Raw genomic sequence first — 20,984 nt, 5'->3', positions numbered from 1 at the left:
CAATAGTTCCAGGACGCAGCGACTATTCTCTGCCCACCTGAGCATTAAAGTCTCCTAGCAGTATGGACAGATCTGTTTAACCAATGTATGACAAGAAGCACAATTCTGGACATCTGGTGAATGGCCCAAATGAAAATACTGTACAAGGGGTATGGATTCACTGAAGACCCTAACCCACAGTTTATAAATTTCATTGTAAACTTCCATATTGGCATTAAATTCAAATTTGATTTTTAGAGATAACTTTCACCTTCCAATACTTTTTAATTGCTATTCTATAATTACATAAGCTTAATTTAATGTCTATTTTAGACTTAGCTTAATGTCCAATTAGTACATGTTTCATCTTAATCTGCGAGACATCTTCAGCTAAAAAAAGTGTGCATGCAAAAACTGACAAAGACAATAAACATTACGCAAATTAAAATTGTTTAAAGTGGGTTCAACACTGATAAAATGTTTGGTGACACTTAAAAGAGCATGGTAACATTTCAATCTTTGAAGTATAACATCCACTGGTGAAAGGTTTAGCTATGTGTTGTCTTCCTTTCTTCCTCTTCTGGGAACAACTTGTTATCCTTAACACTGTGTTGTAATTTGAAGATCTGCAGATGATTGTACATTTATATGTGATGATGATGATGATGCTTGTTGTTTAAATGGGCCTAACATCGAAGGTCATCGGCCCCACATTTATATGTAAAATTGGTGCAGTTTATTTAAGTTTCTAATTGGACAGCGGGAAACTCCTCCAAACCATAGCTGAAGTTGATAGGAACGTAGTGATTTCGATAATGAAGTGCTGTTAGGAGTCTGAAATGAGAAGAGAAAAAGTTTTAGAAATGAAGAAAACCTTGTTTGAGGTGTTGGGAATGTAAGAAAGTGTCAAATTACTCACCTCCCCACTGGTCCCATTAGGCTTGCTTTGCGTGAGCTGTTTGCTGACTGAGTGTTCATGCCAAGCAGCTGATCAGTGAGAGGGACAAGAGGGGAAAGTAAGTGTAGTATTGAGATGAACAGAACTCGTGATAAGTGGGGAGTTTGCATGTTTTGTTTGGTGTCCTTTTTAGTAACTTTCCTTCTTGAATCCAAATTTGAAATCTTGTCTAGGAGTACGTTCGTGCTTTCTGTAATCTTTCGATCTATTTCAATATAAATGAGCTTGAAGATGTTCATCAGACTACCTTTATTTAAAGTATATAGAACTGTAAATCTTTCCCTACTGTAGTAAATTTATGGTTTGAATCTATCATGCGTAAGTTCGTGGCTGAGTATTGTGTCTTTCTGCTTTGATATGTTCCTGATATCTTATTGCAAAGTTCCACCAGTGCGCATTATCCTTCAAAGATTGAAATGTTGCCATGCTCTTTAAACATCACCAAACATTTTGCCAGTGTTGAACACATTTTAAACAATTTTAATTTGCTTAATATTTATTGTCTGTGTCAGTTCTTTCATGCGCACTTTTTTTAGCTGAAGATGTCTCACAGATTGAGATGAAACGTGTACTAATTAGCTGATAAGCCAAGTCTAAAATAGACGTTACGCTAAGCTTACGTAATTATAGAATAGCCATTAAAAAGTACTGGAAGATGGAAATTATCTCTAAAAACCAAAGTTGAGCCTAACTCATACAGTGGTATAGCTTTAGAGGAATATGATATTCAAGATTTTCTCCAAAATCTTAACGAGAAGACTCACTAAGGAAGTAGATGCGCACATCCTGGACTGTTAATTTGGCTTCGGAGAAAGAAGGAGCATCCTACAAGCCATGAAACTACTACAAATGTTGAACAGGTGCTAAGGCATCAAAGAGGGAAATACCACGTGGTCTTTATAGACTACAGAAAGGCATCATCTTTAATTATTAGAAACATCCTGGTATAGAAGCTTATAGGTATGCTTTGAGACTATCATTACATAGCCAGAATAGTTGAGACAATCCTGGCATACAAGTAATTCATTATCAATGAAGATGTAGTCCTGTCAGAGAAGGTCAAACGAATAAACAGGGTACTACAGGGTGATCACGTAAGTTGCCAACTGTTTAACATCTCATTACAAGCATCCTCAAGGACCTGCAAGCAGTGAAACTAATCACGTACATGGATGACATGACATTAGGATTGTAATGTAAAAGAGATCTGCAAACAGCACTCCAGAAGCTAGAAACATTGGCCAGCATGAACAGCTTCAAAATAAATAAGGACAAAACAGTGCACATGGTGTTCAAAAAAGGAGGGAAATTGGCAAAAGATGGCATCGTAACCCTGCAAGGTGAACCACTGGAAACCGTGTATAGTTTGTAATACTTGGGAGTTTTCCTACAAATGATTATGTCCTCATACAGGATCCATATTCAAGAGAGAGCATCAGCAGCTACTAAAGCTATGCAGAACACCAAAATGCTCCTTGATCACAGCAATGATTATATTTGAGAATTTGTTTCACGTCGCACCGACACAGACAGGTCTTATGACGATGGGATAGGAAAGGCCTAGGGGTGGGAAGGAAGCAGCCATGGTATTAATTAAGGTACAACCCCAGCATTTGCCTGGTGAGAAAATGGGAAACCACGGAAAACCATTTTCAGGACTGCCGACAGTAGGGTTCGAACCCACTATCTCCCGGATGCAAGCTCACAGCCGCACGCCCGTAACAGTACCGCCAACTTGCCCGGTATGATTATATTCAATGCAGTCATCATGCCAATAGTGTCTTACAGATTCAATGAGGATACAACATCAAAGTCTGGATGTTGGATACAAAATGAGATGAGGAAACGATCTTATGACGCATGGTGTAAACTCCCTCATAAAGCAAAAGGAGTTGAAGTTTATGGGCAACATCTCATGGCTAATTTATGTGTGAACAGTAGGAAAAGGTTATCATGTACCCAATGAGCTAATTTTATCAAGATATCCTATAATATCCCAGTAGTAAGAGTGGTACTTGGAAGGAACCAACACACAACATTGTGCAGACACCAAGGATGTGGAGAACCGGAGACGCTGGGTGATGTACTGGGGAAGTGTTGTAAAGGTGAATTGTTGAGAAACTCTCGTCATCATTGAGCGTGCACTTCAAATGCAACATCACTACGAAAAATTGCAGTGGGAAGTTTATGAGGAGGTGCATAGTGCTTCAGAGGACGGCAGTAATAGTCGAGCTGACATAATTTGTATTAACAGGAAAGAGAAACGAGGACTGATTTTAGACCCAATGGTACAAATGGAACAGGACAACCAGCAAGCAGTTTGCAGTGAAAAGGAGAAAAATGCCTATCAACCAACCATGCATACCTCACTTCAATATAACTTGAATGCAAAGGCATGAGTGGTAAAGGGTCTTCTGTCCGGAGCTTATGGAACAGCATTCAAGCAAGTGGTAGCTCCTGAAAGAACTCGGCATCACTGAAAACAAGATCGATGATATCTATACCAATATTTTGAATATCTCACCAAATATTTTGTACTACCATTTGTATGGCACCTTTTAAAATATTTTATCATTAGATTAAATGGGGAATGTTATTATAGGTATTTGCATGTATTTGTATTTGTGCCACTTTCTTCTGGACCCTTGTGGTCATCCGGAATGCTGGACAGACGTGTGTGTATGGGAAAATTTGTCAGTGAGCTCACAAGATTAGAAAGAGTGAAAGAAGCTATCTGAAGAAAGTACTAGAAGTTGGGATATATGCACCCTCCAGGATTATATACAAACTATCAAAGGAATATTTCTTCATAGAGGACTTACGGCTGAAATTAATGCTACAATCCACTAGCCCACACCAAACACTGCTCAAAACAAGACAGGAAAAACGGGACAAAATTAACACTGAATTCTATGGCACTAGCGCTATAATTGACCAGAAATGCACTGAAGCATGACAGGACAAAGTGCATGTTGTGATTAGACTCACAATCCATGGTTTTTATCACAAGATTTGCAGAACTAAAAGGTTCCACCAACTAAATGTGTTTGCTGTGTGATAGGAAATGTGATTGATATCACCTGATAACATGTCCTGGGAGAACAAAATCCATAAGAGATTATAGTGAAAGCAAAATCACTTCATTTACTTAATGCTCTTTTGAGCACACCTTACTTGTTATACCCATGAGCAACCTTTAATTCAATATGGCAGCTTCCTTCTTTATTTGCGTCCGAGCCGAGCGTGTTGATTTATTTCTGTCAATTTTATGTAAAAGCTGGTACATACAAGTTACTAATTGCATTATGCTGAGTTTATTCTTATTCTTAGTGTAGTTATAGATCATTTTAGAACTAGTTACTGTAGATAGTCTGTGTAGTTGCCATGTTTTTCTTTATGTTTAGTTCACAAACCATTTGAAAATTGCTATATACTGTATGATACTAGAGAACTACTACAAGTAATTACCTTCTACAGAAAAATAGTCGCAGGGATATTATTTGAGGTAAAAAAATACTAATCAACAGAGCCCTGCATGGATGCAGATATCCGTGAAGTTAGTGTCTTGACATAGGCAAATTGTATGGGAGTAAGAATAATTTAGCTGATAATTTCTAAAAAATTAAGTATTATTTTCACTCAGGTATAATCTTATTTTTGCTTGTGGCGAGGTGACCCTTGACAATGGTATGGGAGAATGGTGATATACAAAGAACCTTTATATCATAAAGCTGTAAATCTGACCTCTAAGCCTACCTGGCTCCTGCCAGCAATTAATGGAAGGAACAAATGTTCCAAAAAAGAACCACTCAGTATGTTGGTAGTTGTCACAAGAGGAAATCAGTCAAAAACCTGTGACTGTAGGGGTCTGGTGCTAGGTATCAGGCCTATTGTACACTCATGTTCATAAAAACTGGAACACCTTGAAAGACTAGAGATAGCATGTTCATATTCACAGGACATGTGCATTAGTATATTCTGAAGAAATGATTAGCATTTGAACCATGTCGGCCCTCAGGTTCAAGATCCATATCGATATCTTGGCGCACCACCACCAACTAGTAAAATGTGCCTGAGGCTCTCGTTGTCACTATAAACCGAAGGTGATAGATCAGTGTGACTTGAGCAGATATGCAGGATGCCTCGCAGATGTATGTAAGAACCGTACCGTCAAATGAGTGAGCTTGAAAGAGGGCACATTATTGGCATGAGAGAATGTTATGCATCCATCCGGGAAATTGCTGCTCATGTAGAACAAAGTGTGTCAGCAGTGCAACGGGTTTGTACAGAATGGTTCACAGAAGACCATAGAACATGACGAGATGGATCTGGTTGCATCACCTAAACCACCCCCCGAGAAGATCAATACCACATCCGAATGGCATTGCAGGACAGATCTGCGTCCTCTCAGCTCTGGTGCAACAGTATAACACATTGCACACTATCAGGAGTTACAAGATATTAGGAGCGACAGTCCCTCGCTGTTTATTACAGTCAGGGTTACCGGCACGTCATCCACTTCTCCATCTACCTTTGACTAATGTGCATAAATATGCTAGACTGCAGTGGTGAATGGAACGACGTCACTGGGGACAGGAATGGCAGCAGCTTGTATTTTTGGATGAATCCAGGTTCTGTTTGTTTGAAAATGATGTCCGCATTTTGGTTCGCTGCAGACAGGGGGAGAGGCATCACACTGACTGCATTCGCACAAGACGTATAGTGCCAACTCAAGGCCTTATGGTGTGGGGTGCTATTATGTACAACCACAAATCACAGTTGGTGCATGTCCAGGGCACTGTGACCAGTTTGACCTACGTGAATGACACCTTGCGACCTGTAGCCATACCCTTTCTGCACGACACCCCAGACACTATATTTCAGCAGGACAACATGCGACCACACGTTGTTGCACAAACACGTGCCTTTTTCTTGTCGCAGGATGTCAGATGATTGCCCTGGCCAGCCCGATCACCGGACTTGTCGGCAATAGAAAATTTGTGGGATATGGTGAAACAATGGGTGTGGCGTTGTGACCCAATGCCAACCACCAAAGATGAACTATAGAACCAGGTGAATGTAGCATGGATGGCTATACCCCAGGACACCATTTGTGCCTTATACGCGTCGATACCATCATGCATGGAAAAAGTTATCAGTGCCCATGGATAAACCAGTCCCTACTAGGCAACAAGGCACATGCTGAACCTAGGTGACTGAAATGCTAATCGTTTATGCAGAATATACTAATGAACATGTCCTGTGAATATGAATTTCCTATCTCTAGTCTTTCAAGGTGTTCCGTTTTTTATGAATACGAGCGTATTATGTTAACAGATATTTCCGATTAAATACCCTGGGTGTAACAGTTAAATAGTTGCAATATCCACGGATAACCATTTGCGGATGCAGAGGAAGGAAGTGCGGATGGAGATAATACTTTATGAATATCCATGCAGGGCTCTACTAATCAACTCAAAGATATGCAAACAAATTCTTGTCCAGTGATTCACCCCACCTGAAACTGTACACGGTAATAATTGGCACACAATTTCAGAAAGAATATTTCAATTGAATAAATGAATAAATCTTACCAATTCATGGTAATAAAAAAAAAAAAATAAAGAAAATGCAATGTCTCAAAGCAAACGGGTCAGGTCAATATAAGAAATCACTTGAATGCTCCACATACAGTAATACTAATGGCACTATTATAGCAGCAGCAGCAACAATAAAACAGCAGTCACCATCGTGTGATGGCTGAAAAATTTGTATCTTCATGAACACAAATGGTCATAACAAGGGAAATTTTCTTAATTAAATTAGAGTACAAGGATGATACTTACGTTTTGAGAGTTCCAGAAGTCATAAGCTCTGTGACTAGTACAATGTATTTTCTTTTAGTGAGTGTTACTTCCCAGTAGTCATAAAATCGCACAATATTTGGATGCTGTAGACCTTTCAACATTTCTGCTTCTTCACGAAAACGGAGTCTTTCGCTTTTATTAAGTTTCCTTTCCTGAAAAAAAAAAAAAGGGGGGGAGGAATATCAACCAATAATAAATCGGTAATAAAAATATTCTGAAGTAAAAACTAAGATGAGGCAAGAAAAGAGGCAACTAAAATAATTCCACAGCAGATATTTCTATTCATAGTCTCTCAGCACTATAACTTTCATTCTAATGTTGGTTTACAAAAAAACTTTACAAGCATTTTTTTGCTAGTTGCTTTACGTCGCACCAACGCAGATAGGTCTTATGGCGACGATGGGACAGGGAAGGGCTAGGAGTGGAAAAGAAGCAGCCGTGGCCTTAATTAAGGTACAGCCCCAGTATTTGCCTGGTGTGAAAATGGGAAACTATGGAAAACCATCTTCAGGGTTGCCGACAGTGGGGTTCGAACCTACTATCTCCCGAATACTGGATACTGGCCGCACTTAAGCGACTAGAGCTATCGATACCAGCAATTTAGCATTAATGATCGTAACATGTACTGTGTTTAAATCACTTTTCTTTTTTTAATAGTACTTGCTCTTTAGAGCTATAATTGAAATTGATTCTACAAAATGTCAATGAGTATAATCAACGAGGTGTCGTATATTTAAGCACCACCCTTAAATGTCAATTGACTGTGTAGAGCATGAGCACTAAAGTGTGTTCATAAACATTAACTTCTAGAAACCACACTAAGCCTAACCACAATTTTTAAGTGAGTGAGGGTAGTGGTGATTATTAGTTTAAGAGGAAATATATGAAGTGGGTGAACAATACTCCCACAAAATGCCATTTCAAATGTTAGGAATATATGGCAAAAGTCAGGCCAATAAAAATCTACATAATTAAGCCAAATACTTCTTACAAACTAATAGGCAAGAAACCTCAATAGCAACCAACCATCAGCAGTCCATATGACATGAAAAGCATATCTTTCACATAGGGATCAATAAACATTTAGTCACAACAATCGTGATCAACGTAACAGAAGGAAGCACTTTCAAATAAGAATAATACACAATTTCTTTTTGCTAGTGGCTTTACGCTGCACGGACACAGATAAGTCTTATGGCGACGATGGGATAGGAAAGGCCTAGGAATGGGAAGGAAGCAGCCGTGGTCTTAATTAAGGTACAGCCCAAGCATTTGCCTGGTGTAAAATTGGGAAACCACGGAAAACCATCTTCAGAGCTGCTGACAGTAGGGTTCGAACCCACTATCTCCCGATGACTGGATACTGGCCGCACTTATGCGACAGCAGCTATCGAGCTCGGTCATTATACATTAAACACGCATATAACATAATTAACTGCCATCACAACAAAACACCATATTAATAAACCACCATTCTTAACAACTGCTTATCACTCAACAAAAGTTCACAAGTATACTCCTGTTAAACCATGACTCCAACTAAGCAATAACTCGTCTCTACCATCAAGACCACCTCCTTATTTATGTGCCTAGCCAGGCTTCTAGAAAGATATGTTACAAAATACCTTCTAGTAAGTTCTCAAGTGCCCAACAACATAGTTATAATGCAAAGAATATTCTACAATCATCTTACCTAGTGCCTTTCTGGATATTACAACGTATTACACAATACTGTAGTGGATTACAAATCATATATACAGGTAAAAATAAATTATATACTATTAATTACAGGTTCTTACATTAACTAAACTTATATATATGAACAGCACGTTTCATGACATAACCTCACAAATAATCCGATCGTATGTACATATGACGTAAATAATAATACTATTACTAAATGGATGTAGACACTTCATAGCCATACATTACAAGTAGTAGTAATAATAATAATAATAATAATAATAATAATAATAACAATAATAATTTTAATATAAAATAATTTGAGCTTGATACTTGCATTATTAACCCATGGGTGAGAACATTGTTTTCAAGTTATATCAGTTTATCATACTTGCATCAATTACAACTGGGGAGAGCTTTTAAAAACTACCAAGAAAACAAAACGTGATTGACTTTAGAATCTTCTGTACCGCTAGCTGCTAAAGCTGTTGTTGGTAGGTTAGTTTTTATACAAATGCAGCAGTTTTGTCATCTAGCGAAGATGAGTGGTAGTTGAAATGACAGAGCACACCTCAATTAACAACAGTCTGTGTAATGTTATTGTCCAGCTCGTGCTGGCTGAATGGTCAGCATAGTATCCTTTGGTTCAGAGGGCCCCAGGTTTAATTTCCAGCCAGGTCTAGGATTTCAACTATGTTTGGTTAATTCCTCCAGTTCAGGGACCGGGTGTTCATGATAGTCTTATTCATTAGGCATATTCATTATATTATCATGTATTGTAGTTTTGCATCGAATAAAAACAATCATGACAATAACCACCACAATCACCATTTAAATCATTACCATGACTAAACAATATTTCCATGTCAGTGATATTCAGCATCGATAGACTTGGCACTGAAAATCTAAATTTATGAATATCTCTGTGATCACAGCCCATGCAGTAAAAATGTACAAGAAAGAGGACTGGAAATTGCAGATCCTGTAACTTTTATTATGTACAGGTTTTAGATCCAGCAAACTCTTGATTTAATGGACTATTAGGGTAAGGGTTGTCTGTAAAATAAAAACTCTGCAAAAACATGAATCTCAGCAGTATTGAAAATACACTTTCAGGTGTATTAATATACTTTAATGGGAACAATTTTATTTACATGCCATTTTACAATATATTTGGCTTAAAAAAGCATAAGTTTCAGGTTCATATACAGTCAGTGTTGCCAGGTCTACAAATGAAAAAATTGGTAGACTGTACATAAAAACATAGGAAGTTTTAATGAAAATTTCGGTAGTTTCTCAAACACCGAAATGTTATAATGCAACTAAATTAAAGAATGCAATAGTCATTTGAAGCTGTTATGATAAGAATAAACAATTTCACTCTCCCGTACTCTCTGGCCACTTTTTTCTTCTTCTTCTTCTTCTTCTTCTTCTTCTTCTTCTTCTTCTTCTTCTTCTTCTTCTTCTTCTTCTTCTTCCTCCCAATCTTCCTGTAGATGTAGTTACTCATAAGGCATAGAAATTTTATGCCAATTTTGAAATTGTAGCAGGATGCAGATTTAGTATTCTGTATGCGGGTCTGTGATTTCGCTTTGAATGATGCCGTCAGGAGAGAGTTTTGATTTCAATAAGAGGGGAGAGATTATGTAATTCGAGTCTAAATTAATGCGAGGAAGTACCTAACTAGTGATGTTATCGATAAAACGTCAGGCAGCGAGACGAGGAAAGAGGTTTTCAGCATAAATATATTATGCACCATTAATCATTGTTATTCATTTTCCTTAAATTTAAATTAGAAGAAATAATTTAGTAGATTTTTTCCTGGTGTGTTGTAAAAAACTGGGAGATCTCCTGAAATTTCGGGAGAGCTGGCAACACTGTATACAGTTTCCTGACGATTCATTAAAATTGCTGAAACTGTTTGTAATGACCAATCAATCACATCTGGATCTGATGAGGTACCTAAAAATGAGATGTCATCCAAAGGTGTGTTCTGCATCATCATCATCATCATCATCATCATCATCTCACACCCAGATGCACAGGTCGCCCTTGGGAGTCAAATAGAAAGACCTGCTCCAGGTGGGCCGAATGTGTCCTTGGACTCCCAGCACTAAAATCCATATGTTAAATAAATAAAAATTAAAAAGTAGAGAAATAATCATAATTTTCTCTGCCATTGTCAGCTTTCTGACTGCCCCGTACAAGTTGTTCAGAAATCTTCTAGCTTTGAATTTGGTAGCCTAGGTCATCTTTGTTAATGTCCAGCCACTGTTCTCCCAGTAATTACCACCAGTCTGCTTAAAAGTTTCACATAAGTCTGAGGTTTCAGAACCTTTCAAATCATATTCTGGTTCATTTCAGCTCAATATTTTATACAAAATAAATTATATCTTTATTTATTTGTCAAATTATATCCGTTAAATTTGAAGTTCGTTGAATTGAGGGTTAACTATAGATAGAGATATTTGGTATGGTGTGAAAATGAAATGATCACATACATCTCCATTATTATTATTATTATTATTATTATTATTATTATTGTTGTTGTTGCCATTAATGCTTTCACAGCCCGTACTTATAGACATGATATTGTATAGGCTTTTGGGCTTGTGCCGTGTTAAGAAATTAAGGTGAAATTCTTAACGTTTCGCAGAAAACTGTGCTCTGCATCCTCAGAAGAATTCTCGACTGTCCACGAGAAAGGCTTCTTAAACAATGACACGTTTGAATTTGGAACGTTATAATAAAAGTAGAAATGGAAATGGTACGTTCATTCACCACCAGATGGTCCCCAGGACGTGGCACAACGCTAGCGTTCGAAGCGGAAGCTGACCGAACTATCACAATCAGACTAAGCGGTTCATGTAATGTGTTTGCGTAACATATGACAGGTGTAAGTCACAGACATAAGCCTGGACTGAAACATCTGGCGATGAGGAACGTACGAATTTGGAAAAAACACCAAGACGAAATAACAATCGTCAGAGCCTGTCTACAGACTGCGCTCATGTGACCCCACCACTCGTATGTCCAACACCACCGCAAAGCTCTTAAGGCAATCGTCAATTTCAAAAGAGGAGGCTAAACATCTGTCCCCGAGGGATGCAGTGCCACCTAGATTATATGGACTGCGTAAGATCCATAAGAAAGACGTTCCCCTCAGACCTATTGTTAGTGCGATAGGTTCTCCTACGTATGCTCTGGCTAAATACCTAAGCAAATTGCTTCAGCCACACATAGGACGTACTGAATCACACGTCAGGGACTCTTGGTATTTCGTCAACATGCTGTTAACCATAACCCTTGAACCTAATGCACTTTTGGTGAGTTTCGATGTGGAGTCCTTGTTCACTAAAGTGCCGATTAACTTGGTCATGTCTCTCATTGTACACCTGTTCCCCGAGGACATTACTAAGCTATTTCACCACTGCATGACATCCAGCTATTTCTTGTGGGGTGGGAATTTTTACGAACAGACGGACGGAGTGGCTATGGGAAATCCACTTTCGCCCGTAGTGGCTAATTCCTTTATGGAGCATTTTGAGGATAAGGCTATTGCTTCAGCGCCTGTCAAGCCTATGATATGGTAGAGGTATGTTGATGATTTATTTGTGATCTGGACAGAAGGTCCTGAGAAACTTCATCTATTTCTAGACCACCTAAATCAGCAACATCCGTCAATAAAATTCACTATGGAGATGGAGTAGGACGGATGCCTTCCTTTCTTGGATGTTCTAGTAAGAAATAAACCGGACGACTCCTTAGGACATACCGTCTATCGTAAGCCTACCCACACAAATCGCTATCTTCATGCAGATTCTCACCACCATCCAGCACAAAAACAAGGCATCCTCACGACACTCGCCAAGAGGGCGAGACGAATTTGTGAGCCATCACATATCCAGATGGAGATGGACACGCTCAAAGTCGCGTTTAAGGGTAATGGTTACAGCGATTTGCAAATTCATAGAGCCCTGCATCCCAGAGAAACGACCAAGCAAATCTCACAGGAGGAAGAAGTGAAGGGAACTACCTACTTGCCTTACATTCACAACACCACAAATCGAATTGCCAAGGTCCTCTGCAAACACAATATAAAAACTGTGTTTAGCACCGCCACTAAAATTGCTCACAGTCTGAGTAAAACCAAGGACAAATTGTGCCCATTTTTACATCCTGGGGTACACAAAATTCCCTGTACATGCGGCAAAGTATACACCAGCCAAACATGCCGGTCCAATGGTACCCGTATCAAAGAACATGAACGTAATATTCGTCTCAACCAACCTGACAAATCGGCAATAGCTGAGCACGCTCTATCGTCGGATCATGATGTCATGTTCCAAGATACTCGAGCTCTTACCCACACTAAACACTACAGGTCCAGGATTATACGGGAAGCTGTGGAAATACGTAGAAATGCTAACAATTTCAACAGGGACACCAGCTATCAATTACGTAATACCTGGTTGCCAGCCATTAAGAATTTACGTAGGTAGTTCCCTTCCCTGCCCCTTCACTATTGTTATTTCGTCTCTGTGTTTTTTTCAAAATTCGTACGTTCCTCGTCGCCAGATGTTTCATTCCAGGCTTACGTCTATGTCTTACACCTGTCATATGTTACGCAAACACGTTATGTGAACCACTTAGTCTGATTGTGATAGTTAGGTCAGCTTCCGCTTCGAACACTAGCATTGTGCCACATCCTGGGGACCATCTGGTGGTGAATGAACGTACCATTTCCATTTCTACTTCTATTATTATGTTCCAAATTCAAATGTGTCATTGTTTAAGAAGCCTTTCTCGTGGACAGTCAGGAATTCTTCTGAGGACGCAGAGCACAGTTTTCTGCAAAACGTTAAGAATTTCACCTTATTTTCTTGACACGGCACAAGCTCAAAAGCCTACGCACTATCATGTCTTATTATTATTATTATTATTATTATTATTATTATTATTATTATTATTAGTATTATTATTAGTATTATTATTATTATTATTATTATTATTAAACAGTTAAAAGTGCGTAACACAAAAAAAGCAAAAATTATACTTAACACAACTTTTATAAAGTACACTTTTGTAATAAAGAAAACATTAGGGTATATTAGACAGTTCCTGTTTTAGTCCCCTTCATATTACTAAGCCACTGTACACTAATCAAATGTGTTTGGCCCAGTACACTCTGGAAATCCCTGAATTTAAATACAGGGTTCCAAGAAATTCTGTTAAGTCATTTTCCCTTGATGTTAAGGTAAACATCCGAACAGACAAAAATTGAACAACCTATTTTAGAATTTTGTATACCTAAACCCAGGTAAAAACTAAGTAGGAAGAAAGAATCAGTAGTGTACAAACAGACTTTTAAATTTATTTATGTAGATAAGGAGAGATAATTGAGCCTCGGTGGTTCAGGTGGCAGTGTACCAGCCTCTCACCGCTGGGTTCTGTGGTTCAAATCCCAGTCACTACATGCGAGAACTGTGCTGGACAAAGTGGAGGCGGGACAGGTTTTTCCCTACGTACACGTGTTTTCACTGTCATCTTTCATACCAGCAATACTCTCCATCATCATTTCATCTGTCGGTCATTAATCATTGCCATAAACGAGTGCGACGGACTTCGGCAGTGGGAACTTTTTCTATCCTTGCCACTAAATGGGTTTCATTCATTCCACTCCTGACCAGGTCGAATGACTGGAAACTGGCTGAGGATTTCTCTTATAAGGAGAGGTAATTGTCACATTTCTGTCACTGTAACTTTAAAAAATTAACACCGAAATCTATAACATTCTTCAAAACTTATCTACGAAAACATCTTGCAGTTTAATTATACCTCTCAGATAATTATACTTATTTTGTCAATATCTGCACATGGCTCAACAATCAGAAGGCATTTCCCTCTCCAAAACCTACTTCATCTGCACTTTACTATATCCTGCAGTCTTGGAACACATCTTCATTGAATTTTCTTGCATCTTCTCGACACCTTTCACAATATTGTAGCAGATTATTTATGCCTTGACTTTTTATTTTACTTTTTCCTCAACTGGAGTAGCAAGCTTATCCATACCCCCCACTACTGTGGTTCTTCTAGCAGGATTGTTGTTGTTGTCGTTGTTGTTGTTGTTGTTGTTCAAAATTATCAAATAGAAAGACTCCACTTCTCTATAATGCAGTGAAGAAGTTTTGTGAAGATTCTAAAACTGTAGATAACAAATATGGATAACATTTGCCTACTTGTTCAGAAGTAGATAACAACTTTAGAAAAATCTGATCAAACCAACAGGTGCCAAAAACAATACAAACTATGTTTATCTTAAATTTGTTCTGATATATATATATCTGAATGGATAATGAGAAAACCTGAGGCACAGACAAAATATTAGTATGTTTGGTCAGAGGGAATGAATCTAGAATCATTATTTGGCAAGACCTTTATCTATCACAATCAGTGTGTGTTTAAGCTCATTTGTTACTTATACTTCCTTGTCATCTTTCTCCCATAAGCTAGTAGACTAAAATTACTGTGCCTTCCAACAAAACAGTAATAATGTCTTATTGCAAGTTACCTGAAGTTTATTTGTATGGGCCGTGGCCATTACCGCCCAACTTCTCCTTCTCTCTTTACCTCTCTTTAATTAATGAAACATTCTTACATTTGCAATAAAACTGGAAACGTGATTTGAAAACGGAAAGAACAACAAAGACATTAAAATTATGGTCCGTAAAATGTTATTAAAATTTAAAGAAAGGTTTAGTAAAATATTAACCAATTTAAAGGATTCAACAGAGTTTGCCGAAGTGTGAAGAAACCAGCGTTAATGAAGAATGGAAGGCCTTCAAAAACACCTTTGTGGGAGAAGCCAAAAACCTATGTGGAGTTACAAGTTCTATCAAAAGAAAAAAGGAGACACCTTGGTGGAATGATTGAGTGAAAACAGCGGTGAAAGAAAGAAACCAAATAAAGAAGGCACTGGACAAGGAAAAACAAAAACAGGAACAAGAACGAAATGAACAAGAAATACAAAGACTTCAAGGAGTATACAGGAACAAGAAACTTGCTGTAAAGAACATTGTAAGGGAAGAAAAAGAGAAGAAATGGAATGAGTTTGCAGACAAACTGGAAGACGACAGTAGAGGAAATATGAAATTGCTATACAGAGTAGTGAAAAACAAGCGAAGGGATCAAGAGACCATAAAAGCAATAGAACGTGATGATGGAACTCTGGCACAAGAAGAGGGAGAAATTAAACAAGAACTCAAGATCTATTTCAAAAAGCTGCTGAATGGAGATACAGAAAACATAACAACGGATAGAGGAGAGCCAAGTCGAGGAACCACAACTGAACCACCAATTACATGGCTTGAGGTTGAAAATGCGCTCAAGAGCATGAAGAAAGGAAAGGCAGTGGGCATAGATGAACTAAGTGCAGATATGCTGAAAGCAGCGGGAGTTCCAGGAATCCAATGGCTCTATAGACTACTCAACAAGATGAAAATGAAAACCTACAACCTGTTTTCCAGTCATTGACCGGGTCAGGGATGTAATGAATGAAGCAGATATAGGCTGTTAGTACGATGGGATCGCCACTCCCAAAGTGATTTATTAATGAATGATAGATGCTATGAAATGAGAATGGAGAGTGTTGCTGGAATGAAAGATGACAGGGAAAACTGGAGTACCCGGAGAAAAACCTGTCCCGCCTCCGCTTTGTCCAGCACAAATCTCACAGGGAGTGACCGGGATTTGAACCACGGTATCCAGCGGTGAGAGGCCGACGCGCTGCCGTCTGAGCCACGGAGGCTCAGTACTCAACAAGATATGGGAGGCAAATACTATTCCTGAGGACTGGAAGATGGGCATCATTGTACCTCTGTTCAAGAAAGGAAGCCGACGAAAATGTACTAATTACCGTGGTATCACACTACTGTCTCATGTCCTGAAAATATTGGAAAAAAATAATAGAGACCAGAATCAGAGATATTGTTGAACCAATTTTGGAAGAAGAGCAGTATGGTTTCAGACCAGGAAGGTCAACTACAGACCTTATATTTGCAATTAGGATGCTAATGGAAAAATACTGGGAGAAGAACAAGCCTTTATTTCTAATATTTTTGGACACTGAGAAAGCATACGACAGTGTACCAAGGGAAAGAATTTGGCAATGCATGAAAGAACTTCAAGTGCGAGACAGCCTCATAGACAAAGTGAAAATATTGTATAGTGGGAACAGAAGCTGTATTCAAGTAGGATGAGGTTTGTCGGACTGATTTGAAACAAAGAGAGAAGTGCAGCAGGGCAGCTCATTGTCACCACTTCTATTTATTATTGTAATGGATGTAGTAATGAAATCTATTAAAATGAAAGAACATGGAGATATCAAAGCCTTCACATTTGCAGATGATGTTGCGATCTGGAGTGACTCAGAAGAGGAATTGGGAGAGAGAATACAAAGCTGGAATGAGGAGTTTAAGAAATATGATTTAAACATCAGCAAGACCAAGACGGTAGTGATGAAAGTGTATGGGGAAGGAGTAGAACCAATAGTCATGTTAAATGAAGCTCAACTGGACAGCGTTCCAGTTTTCAAATACTTGGGTAGTGTTATATCAAATGACAACCTAGCAAAACATGAGGTGACAATCGAATCAATAAGGCAGGTAAGACACCTGCTGTGGGATGAGCAAATACCCATGAAAACAAAAATGACATTGTACAAGTCCTATTATACACCAATTCTTACATACAGTCTCGAAACCACAACACTGACCAATAGAGATAATTCCAAACTTCAGGCAGCTGAAATGAAATTCCTACGCACTATGATCCAGAAAACCAGGAAAGACAAGATTAGGAATGAGAAAATTAGAGAAGTAGGAATAGATGGTTCTCTCGTCAATAAGATTCAGATATCAAGACTGAAGTGGTTTTGCCACATGAAGAGGATGCCAGTAAACAGAACTGCGAGGAAGGAATTTGACAGAAAGGTAGAAGGAAGACGACCCGTGGGAAGGCCACGAAGGAAATGGATAGATTTAGTTAAGAGCGATGTACTGCTGAGAGGTCATGATTGGGACAAGTTGGTGGAGAAAGAATGGTACAAGGACAGGATGAGATGGAGGAGGCTCATATACCACACCCGGGAAACTGGAGATGGTTTAGGATGATGATGATGATGATGATTAACCAATTTAAAATATATTACTTCAATAGACCAATATTACCAGTAAGTACCATGAACATGCATTATGAATACAATCATTTTTATGTAGGGAGTCGTATGGCTTTTAGTGCCGGGATATCCCAGGACGGGTTCGGCTCGCCAGGTTTTCTATTTGACTCCCGTAGGCGACCTGCGCGTCGTGATGAGGATGAAATGATGATGAAGACAACACATACACCCAGCCCCCGTGCCATTGGAATTAACCAATTAAGGTTAAAATCCTCAACCCGGCCGGGAATCGAACCCAGGACCCTCTGAACCGAAGGACAGTACGCTGACCGTTCAGCCAACGAGTCGGACATGTAGGGGGTGAAGAACAAAATTACACCATTCAGGTCGAACAAACTATTATCACATTAGGTGCTTTGCCTAAATCTGGAATTGAGGATGTTTTTACAACTCCTATATACAATTTATTAATTCAGGAAAAACATAGTTCATGTTTCTGGCACCCATTGGTTTGATCAGATTTTTCTAAAGTCGTTACCTACTGCTGAACAAGTAAGCAAATTGTATCCATATTTGTTACCTACAGTTTTAGAATCTTCACAAAACTTCTCCACTGCAATATAGAGTATAGAGAAGTGGAGTTTTTCTATTTAATAATAATTAATAATAATAATAATAATAATAATAATAATAATAATAATAATAATAATAGACCCTACTAAAACGACCACGGTAGTGGGGGTACAGAAGGAGAGATAGTGGTACACAATTTCTAATCACTAGATTGTGTGCCAAAAGCCTGGACTCAATTCCAAACCTCTCAACACTGTTCATACGGAGTGAGAGCGTATGACGCTGTTGGTGGTGATTCATTCATCACATCGCAGACACCTTTGATTCAGTTAATCAATTGTAATTAGGATACCTCTAAATGAGGTTTAGAATTATACTAGTGTAGTTAATTTAAAATAAATTATTGTGTGTGCTTTATTATTGGATAATATTTGTGTAATAGGAGGAAAATCTCTAGAAATTTAGTTCTTACTAGAATTCTATTGTTCCAGGTAACTTTTCAAAATTAGAATAGGTTTATTTGCAGTTTACAACTGTAGCATAGCTATTATTATTAGACAGTATCTTACTTGATTTTTCTGTTTAGTAGTAGTATGCGTTCTCGTCCTTCCTTGAACTTTTTATCCCAGGTAAACACACGCGTCCTTAACAATGTTTGATCACCGAACTGTGCAGTCAATCTCTGGCAAATTTCTGCCACTGTAACTCCTTCACGAGCAAGAAATTTTATAATTATGCATTGCGCAGTGGAGATGTGCACTTGTTGCACCGATATTGTGAGCGTTACTGACAAAATGGCGGGAAATATCTAACAGTATGCTCTACCCACTCCTAACGGTCACGCCTTAGCATATCAGAAGCGCCGGGCCCGTCCTACCAACTGTTGATGTTCAGGAACAAAAATTCTGTTTATATTTTATCAACCTTTGTATGTGGGGAATGCAGAGAAAGGAACGTTATTGTGGCGGGTGATCTGAATTTACCAAATGTTAACTGGGAAGCGAATGCAAATGACAGAAAACATGACCAAAATTGGTGAATAAGTTAATCTGGGAAGGAAGCTGAATCAGAAAGTGATGTAACCAATTAGAAGGAAAAATATACTAGATGTGGTGTTGATAAAATGAGATACGATACTAAGGTATGTTGATATATACAGGGTGAGCAAAATAAAACTCGCCCGGAAAATATTTACAATAGAACGAATGCGGAATTGACTCTTGTTAATAGACATCACAGAACATGCTGGAAATTGGCAACCATTGACGTTGATGCAGGGCTGTGTTCGATTTATGAAAGTGTGAGACACGTGTAGCAGTTCTGCCAACAGATAGCGGTAAAGGCGTTTTCAGTGTTCTCTGTAGCTCTTCCAGTGTATGAGGATTTATGGAGTACACCTGCCCCTTTAAATTGCTCCACAGGAAAAAATCACAGGGAGAGAGATGAAGCGATCGATGTGGCCAGTTGATTACACTGCCTCTGCTGATTTTCCTCTCCTCACTGAACACCTAAAGCACTTGTGACAAGGTTGACAGTGTTGTGTGTGCTGTTGCTCCAGCTTGCTGAACATATCCACACAGTTGTTCATCATCTGTGAGTTGATCCACATATGGATTAAATAGTATCTCGACATACCGGTTAGCAAAAACAGTTTGGTGAAAGAATTGTGTTACGATTGGAACACCAGACATTGCGCACCACACAGCAATCTCGAGATTATGCAATGGCTTTTCGACGTACTGATAAGAGATTTTCTGATGCACAATGGTACGTGTTCTGCCAGTTCACATACCCTGACTGGCTGAACCAGGCCTCATCTGAAGAAATGAAAAACTAATAAAACAATGTTACTTGCCTTACATCCCACTAACTACTTTTAAGGTTTACGGAGATGCCAAGCTGCCAGAATTTAGTCCCGCAGGAGTTCTTTTAAGTGCCAGTAAATCTACCAACATGAAACGGATGTATTTGAGCACCTTCAAATACCACCGAACTGAGCCAGGATCGAACCTGCCAAGTTGGGGTCAGAAGGCCAGTGTATGAACCGTCTGAGCCACTCAGCCCAGCAAACAAAAAACTGAGGATCCAAAAGTATTGACTCCACTTCACTCAGAAACCACTGGCAGAAATCAACAAGTGAAGGTTCGTCTGGACAATTTAACGCATGCACAACAGTAAATTTGTAAGGATATAGATGCAGGTTCTTTTTATAATGTTCCGATATGACAATCTCTTAATTCCCACATGCACAGATAAACAGTGTTGAGATTTCACTGGACTTCATTCAAGACTTTCCTTCACTTGAGAAATGTAAGGGCAAGACAGTATTATTTAATCTAATTGGGGTGTATGTCTAGTTTTTAACAAGTTAAAGTTTTTGCTGGTACCAAATATCATAGTCTGATCTGCTATCCCATCTCTCGGCACCACTTGCTAGGCCACTCAGCCGTTGCCCATGATTCATGAACTAGAACGTGACTACAGTAACCCATACCATGAACCATATAATAAAAATAATCATCATCATCATCATCATCGTTTGGCTTCAGCTACAGTGTGCAAGTATTTTAATAACGCCATCTGGCTGCCTGCTTGTCAATTTTGTAGTTCTGTTTCACCCTAGGGTTATTAGAAGGCAATAACAGACCTGAGAGAAGAACAGCACTTGTCATCCATGAGCTTGGATGAATGAACATTGATATTGCCTTAAGTGAAACCACACTGTCCAGCGAAGGTAAACTTACGG

The 20,984-nt window shown here is 38.7% G+C and overlaps 1 protein-coding gene across 1 annotated transcript in view; it reads right to left on the bottom strand.

Moving 5' to 3' along the window:
* The window catches only part of Wnk (Wnk kinase), an 834,378-nt gene that overhangs the window by 383,401 nt on the left and 429,993 nt on the right, over nt 1–20,984 (bottom strand). Inside the window, exon 8 of the mRNA XM_068226022.1 lies at nt 6,784–6,956. Coding sequence (XP_068082123.1) covers nt 6,784–6,956 — 173 coding nt within the window. The remainder of the gene's footprint in view (nt 1–6,783; nt 6,957–20,984) is intronic.

This window comes from Anabrus simplex, chromosome 2 (genome assembly GCF_040414725.1).
Source record: "Anabrus simplex isolate iqAnaSimp1 chromosome 2, ASM4041472v1, whole genome shotgun sequence".
Lineage (NCBI taxonomy): Eukaryota > Metazoa > Arthropoda > Insecta > Orthoptera > Tettigoniidae > Anabrus > Anabrus simplex.
This window is presented reverse-complemented; position numbering and strand designations above follow the sequence as displayed.